The sequence below is a fragment of the Hesperophylax consimilis genome, chromosome 27 (assembly GCF_061612785.1).
Source record: "Hesperophylax consimilis isolate HC1 chromosome 27, BYU_Hcon_1.0, whole genome shotgun sequence".
In the NCBI taxonomy this organism is placed as follows: Eukaryota; Metazoa; Arthropoda; class Insecta; order Trichoptera; family Limnephilidae; genus Hesperophylax; species Hesperophylax consimilis.
This window is the reverse complement of record NC_142862.1, coordinates 10,556,386-10,567,010: the sequence shown is the minus strand read 5'-3', so window position 1 is coordinate 10,567,010 and position 10,625 is coordinate 10,556,386. Positions and strand designations below refer to the sequence as shown.

General features: G+C 32.7%; 1 protein-coding gene across 2 annotated transcripts; it reads right to left on the bottom strand.

Annotated features, from left to right (window-relative positions):
- Positions 1 to 1,207: 1,207 nt before the first annotated feature.
- LOC149410571 (small integral membrane protein 12-A) lies at positions 1,208 to 6,589 on the bottom strand. 2 transcript variants are annotated; one of them, XM_089647755.1, is made up of 3 exons: positions 6,474 to 6,589; positions 3,823 to 3,952; positions 1,208 to 3,657 (listed from the first exon to the last, which is right to left on the bottom strand). In XM_089647755.1, exons 2-3 carry the CDS (start codon positions 3,950 to 3,952, stop codon positions 3,494 to 3,496), a joined length of 294 nt encoding a protein of 97 aa, XP_089503881.1. In that variant the 5' UTR covers positions 6,474 to 6,589; the 3' UTR covers positions 1,208 to 3,493. The 2 variants fall into 2 exon arrangements, with proteins under 2 accessions (XP_089503881.1, XP_089503882.1); XM_089647756.1 differs by lacking the exon at positions 6,474 to 6,589 and adding an exon at positions 4,494 to 4,539.
- Between the last annotated feature and the right edge of the window lie 4,036 nt (positions 6,590 to 10,625).

Sequence of the window (10,625 nt, the reverse complement as noted above, 5' to 3'; positions counted from 1 at the left end):
CACGAAACTACTCGACAGGAGGATTGTCGCTGATCAGATGCTCTTGTATAAAATTATTAACTCAAAAGTTGACTGCCCGGAGTTGCTGAACAAAATAAATTTCCATGCGCCAATTCGATATAGCAGATAAAATACCCTTTTCTACATTGATAGATGCAATACCAATTCCAACCAAAATGAATTTATGCAAAGGACATGTAACTACTATAATAATAAATTTGCAAATATAGACACTCGTGCTGACATATTCACTGCTAGTTACTATCACTACAGAATTTCATTGTATCACATTCTAACTCATATTAACGACTGTTAAATTGATTGTACCTAATATTTTAATATTACTTGCGTGGCAACTTTTCCTTATCCCTCTCCTCCCCTTTCCCGTTCAAACCCAAGTCTATTTAAGTATAGTTATAATCACTTTCATTTATTGCTGTTTATGGTAGGCATATTATAGGTTTATCGTTTACAGGTTAGTTTTATGTTTCTGAATATATATATCTGTGAACATTAATAATTGGTCTATTTTTTAGTTATCCTCTTATGTATATTTGTACATATTACTAAGACTGTTTATGTTCCTCAAATAAATAAATTACTTCATACTACACGAATCTATGAATTGTTTCCGAAAGTAAGTTTGTAAGTTCATTAACTTTTGTAACTCCTATCGTTCCCAAACTCTGTGGTGTTCCACTGGATTTGGTGAGTCCAGCGGAACGAAAGAAACGAGTCTGAGGAATCAAATCCATTTGGCTGAACTAGGAATCGGAGTCAATTTCCTAAAATGTGAAGAAGTGAAACGACACACCTCTACCGTGTATCACAGCAGAAGTTAAAATACTCTAAATATTTTTCACATTGACATTAAATTTAAATATGGGGAGGGAAGAAGATAAGAAAGAGGAAGGTGGAGAATAACCTAGCTATTCAGCTCTGGTCACCAAACATGGCTAAAGCCATTTCGAGCGATGTTTCGAATCTGAATGTTGGTCTTCATCGTTGCTTGAATGCAGCTTCAGATATAATTATTATCTGCGATCAGATTTTAAAAGCCAGACGGTACTTCCCGACCATCCCCTTTACATCATCCTTCACCTTCCCCACTTCCACTTCAGTCCTTCATTCCTTCCTTCAGTAGGGAAATAATTAAAAAAAAAAAGAATAAAAAAAAAAATAACAAACACAAATGATTTGGCTGAGCATTGCTTTTATTTGGAATACTAGTAGAATGTATATAAATAAATGTACATCATTCCAGATAACTCTAGATAAATCTATATAATATAAAACATTAAAAATTAAATACTATACTAAGTAATTACACCTGAAGATATTAATGCCAATACAATATTATTTTTTAAAACAGTAAAAGTCTACTATTCCACCTCTTTCTTAGGAAGGGTTGTTTCGGTGAATTTGAACAATTCATCTTCAATTTCAATGTTCGTTTTCGGGTTCTGTGAAAGTCCTATTCAAGTTCTGTTATTGTATCATTATAGGCTAGTTGCTTGACAGAACTCAAAAAAAACAGACCTTGAAAATGAACGTTGAAATTTGATGAATTGTTCAAATTCTCCGAAACAACCCGTCTTTAATATGCATAGGTTGTTGAAATAACACTTTCTTTCAACTTAATTAGAAAAAGAAACAACTATGAACATCGAGGGAGAGGAAAAATAAAGCATTTAAGTTGAAATTTTGTTAAAATTAATATATGCATAATTTGCTCTTTCCAGTTGACACCATGTTGTATTTCAAAACACTTTGAATGCATTTTACTCAAAACCAGTGGCGACTAGCACTGAGGAGCATTGGAGCTACGCACTCTCCTAATTTCGGTCAGTCTAAAAATAATAATTATCAACCAATTTACCAATTGTTCATTCATAGAGAATTAGTTTACTGGCAATGAATTTTGTTCCCAACCCCCTTTGTCCTCTCCTTGAGATCTCTCCCCCGTGCCCGGGCAGTCAGTCCAAAACCAACAGCCGTGACGCGAATTGAACATTATACCACCAATAAAGCATCGCATATCAATCAGAAAATCATCACAAACGTATCGCAATAAATAAAAGTTGTTAAACCAAAACTATAGTGAAAGTAGCATCCCAACAAGTGAATGTTCCTCAACCTCAGTAAGTACCTTCTACCATATAAAACTGATTGCACAAGTAACGATATCAACATAGAATAATTGATTTGTTAATTAGAAGGTCCACGGCTTGAGCAACCAAAAATCAAAGCAAATAACAATAATAAAAGTAATACTATAAAAATATCAACCGCCTTAAATTTTCGTTCTTTGTATCACGTGTCTTAGTCATGTGGTGCGAGCGGATTCCATATCGCTCACTGAGAAATATCCTTGGAAATCTTCGGCGAGATGGAAATACCCGAAGTCACAATACACTTATTTGCCACGCTGAGATGGCACCACTTTAGTTAAACATGGCGTCAGTTCTAAGGATAAATTCTGATTATGATATTTTTTACCGAATACTAATTTAATTGCATTTTTCAATTGCTCCCGAAGTAAATAGTTGTTTCTTGAAGTAATTAATTTGATAGTAATTATAGTAATATTTTACCGTTAAAAACCAACCGTTAACAGCCCTCCATATACATTTAAAATGCATTGAGCAATGTATATACATTACCAAATTCACATTTGGACCTATTTTAGCCACCTTTAATGCATATTTTGATTTCTGATCACAAGATGAAAAAATTAGAATAAGAACTAAAACTTTTCCTTAAAAATTGATATTTTATTTGTTTAATTTATGAGCATTTATAGTTATAACTTAAAGCATTTTGAAAACGAATTTTAAAATGTCTTTATATTAACTTTAGAACTTAACAAGTGTCATCACATAACTCAATTTTTTATCACTTATATGAAGTTTCACTTACATTAAAAATTGCCAAAATGTCTAAAATGCCATTATATTGCACGGTTACATATTTAATTTCACTGATTAATAATTGAGTTATGTAATTCTGAAACACTGAATTGAAAATACTGAGAGAAATAATTATTCTGTTTTAACGAGATTGGCAGCCATCTTCACCGTCGGTATCCAGAGAAAGAAAAAACATGCAAGGGACTTGACTGCAATACCAATACAATAAAAAAATATGCAAAATATAATTTTAAATAAAACTGCTGTTTTTGCATGGCTATTTTGACATGTTCACAATCACATTGTGTACACAGAGCATGTCATGTGAGGATTGTTCAAATGATGCAGTAAAAAAAATAATAGGAACGCTGTTGGGTTAGGTTAAGTTAAAAGGATCATGATCAGTACAATTGTGAGCATTTAGATGGTCACGTAAAAACTTGCAGTTTTATCTTTGATTCTATTTTGCGGCTTCATAACAGTCGTGTAACCATATAGGAGTATCATTAACCTTTACAGTGCTGGCCTTATCAAATCTATCCGTCATGACACATATGCAACAGCCGCGTAGATAAGGTTAATAATTATGCTTTGTGATCATGTGCGTGTGTTGTGGATTCCTTGGACAAAGACGGAGAAAGGTTTCTTCCTAAGACATTCTCATGGTATTTGAGCTTTTTCACATTGGTAGGATCTCGCAGCGCTTCGTCTTCTGTTAGACGCTCCAATCTCTGCTCTTGAACGGCCTCTGAAACGGGATAAAACATATTTATACAGTATTACATTATGACGTCAATGGTCTATGTATGCAATAGGATAAAAGCATACAGATTATTACATTATGAAGTGTTCTATGTATCTTTTTTCTATTCATGATATAGACCCTGAGGGAAATTAATGCAGAGTGTGTTACCTTTATATGGAGTGTATTTATCAGACAGCATGCTCTCCAGATTGTACCCTATGACCCCCACCAGCGCTGCAAAAGGCAGGGTGATGTAAGGAGCCCTCGTTCTTAGGATTTGCCAAATTATCGGCCACATCTGTAAGGGAGATTATAAAAAAAAATATATATTTTAGAATTTGCACAACGGGTTCAACTTAAGAGGAGCGACTGTGCGGTCTTTTTCGTACAAAACAAATTTGGATTCGAGGCTAAAATACCCAACCAAACTGAAAAATATATATTTTTTATTTTTTGGATTAACTTAGTGAGTAAAACCTCTAATTGAAATATTTAATTATTGAAGACAATATTAGCAATTCCTAAACGAATATTTGAAACAGAAAAATATACGGTCACATATAGGACTCGAACCTAGGACCCTTGCCTTAGGAAGATTGTTGTGTTTTGTCTACTCCTATAGATGTATTGCCGCTGTCATGCCCCCATTACACGAGTTAGTATTCACATCGGTATATACTGAAAACATTATTGATATGCATCTAGATATTTGGATCAGCCTATCAGTATTAGGGCATGGCCGAAAAGTGGTGGGGATACCGACACGCTTTCTGATGCGTGTGTGCGTTCGCCACCTCAGTATGTCAGTATTTCTTATGTGCCATGAAAGACGGTGCTACCTTGTCTGCAGAGCGTAGTCCTACGATGCATCCATCGCCACCAGCTAGGCCAGACAGCGATGTCGCACCCCCACTGCGAAAGGAAAATCTCCTAGTGACATTTAGAGGTGTATTTGAAATATGTGACCTGCTGTGAAACACAACTCACAAGGACTACAAGAATACGCTCAAGAGAAATCGGGCTGGGACTTATTTCTGCTCGAGACAGAATCGCCGAAAACTTCCAATCCTCTAAGCTTCTAAATATTCCAGACGCGTAGAAATTTAGAGCTAGTTAATTTTTCTGTTGTGATCGAAGTTTTCATTGCTGTATTTTGTTTCAAAATACATGTGGCAATAAGTTGAAATTCTCATTGTTCGTCCTAAAATAATTTTTATTTAGTCGTATGGATCAAAATTTCATTCATTAAATTCAAATGTGAGAATTTTTCTTTGTTGAGAAGTCAGTTCTTCACCCATAATTTACGCTCACTCGTTTCTTTGTACCGAGCATAAAAATTATAGCAACACAGGCTTTTCTTTTCGGATCCATTACATTAAAAGCGTCTTGTATGGGATTCTCACAATATTATTGACAATACTGAGCTTGTGTAATGCCATACAAATACTGACGACTGCTATCAGTATACTGATTAGTAAATACTAATGTAAAATACTGATGCAAAATACTGAGGTGTGTAAAGGCAGGATTACATATAATATGAGCGTCTTTATTCGCCAACTACCCATTACCTAAACTGTAATAATTTCGAATGTGATTAAAATTAATAAATACTTTTGAGATTGTCACGACCCCCAGGTTGAGAAATGATAGAAATCAACATTAACTGTTTTAACAGTAATATGGATTTATAAATAAAAACATTGGTATATATTTTCATCTTGTAAATATATGAACTGGATGATTTTACTTATTTTAGAAATTAAACTTACATCTATGAGAACTTTGTAGTTATATATTTTACTCCCTAAATATCCATAAAAGCAGAATAGATTGCTCTGATGACAGCCAACCTCCAATGGAAGAGAAGCGGGCACCATAAGAAGTAGTTTTAATTCAACACTGGCTAAGACTACTTTGGGTAAATATTTCACTAACCACTGCACTTTTAACAGGCATATATTATGGAAATTACGTTTCGTTTCAACTCAATTACAACAAAAAAAAATTACATTGGGATAGATTTTATTTATATGAATCCTGCACAAGAGTCCCAACTGCTCCTAGCCGTCTGGATCAATGAGACTATGGTATCCCCAATTGGGGTATGTTGTCAGGCTGAAGGTTGCGGGGAGGGGAAGGACATGGAGAAGAGGAAAGTGGGGAGTACTTAAAGCCATTTTAAGCAACATTTCAATTCTGAATGATGGTCTTACACCAGGGCGACACTGGGAGTATGTTCCGTATAGTCGAGAATTTTACTCTTCGACAACGGAGGCCGTCAATGGTAAAAGATGCATTAAAATTCCATTTTTATTCTATCAAGTTCTAAATTCACAGTATAAAACGATCCCTTTGCTGCAATTTTGGACTTTTTTGTATGGAATGACACTTGCCAAAGTTTCGTTTCAATCTAAATACGCATAAATTACTTAATTAACCCAATCTATGAACCTCATAATCTATTTTGTACATGTAAATAGTTGTTTCTTTGTTGTCGTTGGCGGTTAGCAAAATAATTACCCTATTTTGAAACTTTGAAGCTCTAGGTAGACCAAAGATATTATTTACATATTTAGAAACATATAATCAGTAATGTTAAGAAAAACAGCAGCATACTATTTTCAGCTTGTTTTTCAATACGTTGTCAATTCAATAACAATATAAGCAGTTACACAACTTATTTTATGGATTGTACCTTTCAGGTTAAAACCGGTGCCAAAAGTTATCACGCACTTGTGACATTAAATAATGATGATCTAATTCAATAGATAAATAATAAGAACAAATTTTGCAGAAAATCAAAAACAATACGAAACCTTTTCTGTTTATTTTATCAGTCGACGAAAGAGCGGAGAGGTTATAATATTTCAAACTAGAAAAATAATCTAGATAAATGACATAAATGTCAGTCAAAAAGATTGCAGATGCAGATCATGATGCAGATTACTGTTTTACCGACATTAAAAACATAAATAAACCACTCATTAAAAAGTCCCACTCACCACGGACTCGATTCCGTTATTTCCGTGATGCGACTTTGTTAGTATTGCCTGCATGAGAAAATACTCGCTACTCTGGGCCATTATTTTTTCTTATTTTGCTGAGGAATTTTTGAAATGTTGATAGTGAAATTATAAACAATCACTATTATTAAATTTCTTCTGTCAATAGCTGTGCATAAACTATAAATGTGACATGGGTACTGTGGTGAAGTCACTGCCAAAGTTTTTTTTACCCATACAATTTCTTGCTTGTTTATGATTCTACATTTAAATGCTTAAGTTGGGTACCTAAAATATGAGTCTTTTCTTTTAAAAACTGTACCGTCCCTAATGTTATTAGAAATGACTCGACAAACACAGTGCCGTATTTTTGTACTTCCGGCAGTGTTGTTCTTGCAAAACAACAATGTCAACCGTGTACAAATGTTGGGCGCACGTTTATCGCGTTTAATAAGCTTGTACCGTACTCAAGTAATGTATCTGTTTTAGTGCTTCTTCGTGTAAACTCCTTAAACATTGGCTACTATACCTACCCAAAAATGACCAAACAAATCATATTATCAACTTACAAATCGATTCTCGCCACTTTCCATGGTTTCGAATTAGTGTTGCAATGCCCATGTTTTCCCTTCACCGAAATAAAATTTCCCCAGAACGTACTTCATAGGAGTGAGTTTTTTTGTTGTGAATGTAGTGAAAAAATCTATAATTATACACGTATATACTCTTTTCGAATAAATAAACAAATGAATACACGATTTTCTATTATTATTTTGACGATCTAATAGTATTATATTTTTTTTACCCATAAACAAGGTTACAATATTATAACAATATAAACACCAATATTTCAATCACTCTCCTAATAAAGCAGCTGCTTGTGTTTAGGAGAGGACAACAAAATATTTTTACATTTGTTTAAATTAAACAAAAAATATTAGTAATTTAACAAAAAATAACAATAAAAGTAATAAAAATATAGGTTAGTAAATAAATGATTCAAAGGATTGAAAAGGCAAAAATATATTTCTAAACAATAAGTAAAGTTATGAGGTGGTACAAGAGTATTTTAATTTTTTTTATATATTTTTCATAGTTTTCTTCCGATCGTATATCAAGGGGTAATTTATTAAATAATTTTACACCCTTGAATATATAGTGATGCTGTGCTGTTTTGGTTCGTGCTAGTGGCACGGTTAGTCCTCCAACAGATATTATTCTTCTGCTAATATTCAATTGTGGTAAATTATTTTTACTAAAGAAATCTTTATGTATTTGTAGAAGTTCAATTTTGTCATAAATTTTTGTAAGTGGGGGAACCGGGAAATCTTGAAAAACATTTATAGTTGGGTAGTAATATGGCTTTTTTAAGATGATTTTTATTAATATTTTTTGAATAGTTTCCAATGGGAGTAGGGATGATTTATATGCACCCCCCCCCCCAAGCCACGATTCCATATTGTAGTACAGAGTGCGCCAGTGCATAATAAATATCTTTTAGTATTTTTAATGATACAATATTTCTTAGTCTAAAAAACATATAGATCAGTTTTCTCATTCGGTCTACTGTGGAATTTATTTGCAATAATACGATAATTTGTGCATGTACTAGTGCTGCGCCTAATCTAGTAGGTTTTCTGGGTAGTTTTTGGTGATTTTTTGATAATAAAATATATATTTGATAAATTAATATTATTTTTTTTAAAACACATTCATAATAATCTATAATATTATGACGCTAGCGTGTGGACGGTCAAGGCCCTCTGATTGGTCAAATTCAAATCGTATGTTACGGGTAAATTTCGCTTACTTGAAAAGTAAGACCCGATTTCATACTAAAATAGGAACTCTTCATGTAATACGAGATTTCTTCAAAAACATCGTTTATGCTCATATAATTTTTGGTATAGAAGAAAATATGTTTTAGAAAGTTAAATCCATTGGATTAATTACATTACAGTAAAAAATATTCACAATTACGTTTTATATATTGTCTGTCAATAATCAAAGATTTGATTATTGACAGGCAATTGACAAAAAAATGTCAATCCCTCCTTTAACGGCCGCTGGAGTAGTTTTTCTATTGGCCGACAGAGCGCATAAAAGCGATATTCAAATACGTACAATTTCATTTATTCAAACAACGGTAATTATTTACGTAAAACTACCGTTTTAATACGCATTTACAAATAAAACAAATATTTGATTCAACTTAATGACAATAAACAACAACTCTTTGCATGTACGATTTTGAAAAATATTGATATTTAATATTATTCACATAAATAATAATTTCGCACTATTTTGACAGAACACCGATATGAAGTTAATGCATAATACGCGTGTGTTTGTAGGAAGTACAGGCACTGCCAGCCCAATAAAATAACATGAAATACAATCGGAAGATAGAAACGCTTCGTTGATTGTAAAATTAGCCAACAAATCTCGAATCTGACATGTATTTATATGTATAGTAAAAAAATCAGTTTGCCAGGCATATATATTTATATATGGTTATTATTTGAAATCGCTGGACAAGGATAATTACGAAATATTTTTAAATAAAACCTTCTGATTTACGTTAATTAATATAAAAGGAATCTGAATGCATTTGGGAAATTTTTAATTTTAGCGTTTTAATTTTTAATTACCTACGTAAAATGAAAATTCGCTTTCGTTGTATGGGATGACAGCCGGAATAATTTATATTGATGACATTTTCTTTTGTTGGTATTCCTGATATGAGTGGCTAGATTTTTTACCATTTACTCTATGCAAATACTAGGTAGGTACTATTTTAGCCGAGCTCGAAAATTAAAATAAAGGTACTCAGTTTTGTTTTATAAATAAAGAAATTTTAAAAAAGGTTATTATACGTTAGGTTAGTTTAGGATAGGTAAGGTTGGGTTATGCTAGGTTTGGTTAGGTTAGGTTGGGTTAGTATAGGTTAAGTTAGTATATAGGTTAGGTTAGATTAAGTTGGATTATTATAGGTTAGGATAAGTCAGGTGATGTTAGGTTAGGTAAGGTTAGTTTGGGTTATTATAGGTTACGTTAGATTGGGTTATTATAGGTTAGGTTAGATTGGATTATTATAGGGTAGGTTATTATAGGTTAGGATAGGTTCGGTTAGCCGCTCATATCAGGAATACCGACAAGAGAAAATGTCATCAACAGAAATTATTCCGGCTTTTATCCCATACAACAAAACGAATTTTCATTTTACGTAATTAAAAATTAAATATTTCCCAAATGCTGTACGATTCCTTTTATGGTAATTAAGGTAAATCAGAAGGTTTTATTTTAAAATATTTCGTATTTTCCGTGTCCAGTGATTCCGAATATTTACCTATATTAATTTACCTTTACCCCTTTAGGCAATTATTCGGGAAAGGTAAAGTTTTGCCTGGACAACTGTCATCCTTATTTTGCCTAAACTCCTTCCTGTTCCGTGTTTTAACAATATATACTCATCCTCTCTCTGTGAATGACCTAATATCTACCTATTAAATGTAACTGTTGTTAGTATCACTCAAACTGGGCGAAGCCCATCCAAGTGCCGCCCGAAGGGCCTAGCAGCAAAAAAACCCGCGGAGCTGGTTTTTAACTGCTAGTTATGTTAACATATTTTTTTTATTCAAACATATGTAAAATTATGTTAATCACTTAAAAAAAACTAGCATAAGAACCCACTTTATATTATAAAAATAGGTTTTTAGTTTAGTTTCTAGAAAAGTTAGTTTAGTTTAAAATACTAACCTAACCTCGTAGGCCTTAAGGCTTGTTTTTTTTTTTAAATAAATATACTACCTAATTATTATAAAACAGCGCATAAAACATTTTTTATATTTAATACAGTAATGGTTTTCAGGCTAGTTTAAAAAAAATATATTTGATTTGTAATTTTTAGTGGATTTACACTTCAGAGCACTGCATATTTATTGAAAATGTTGTAAGGGCTGGATT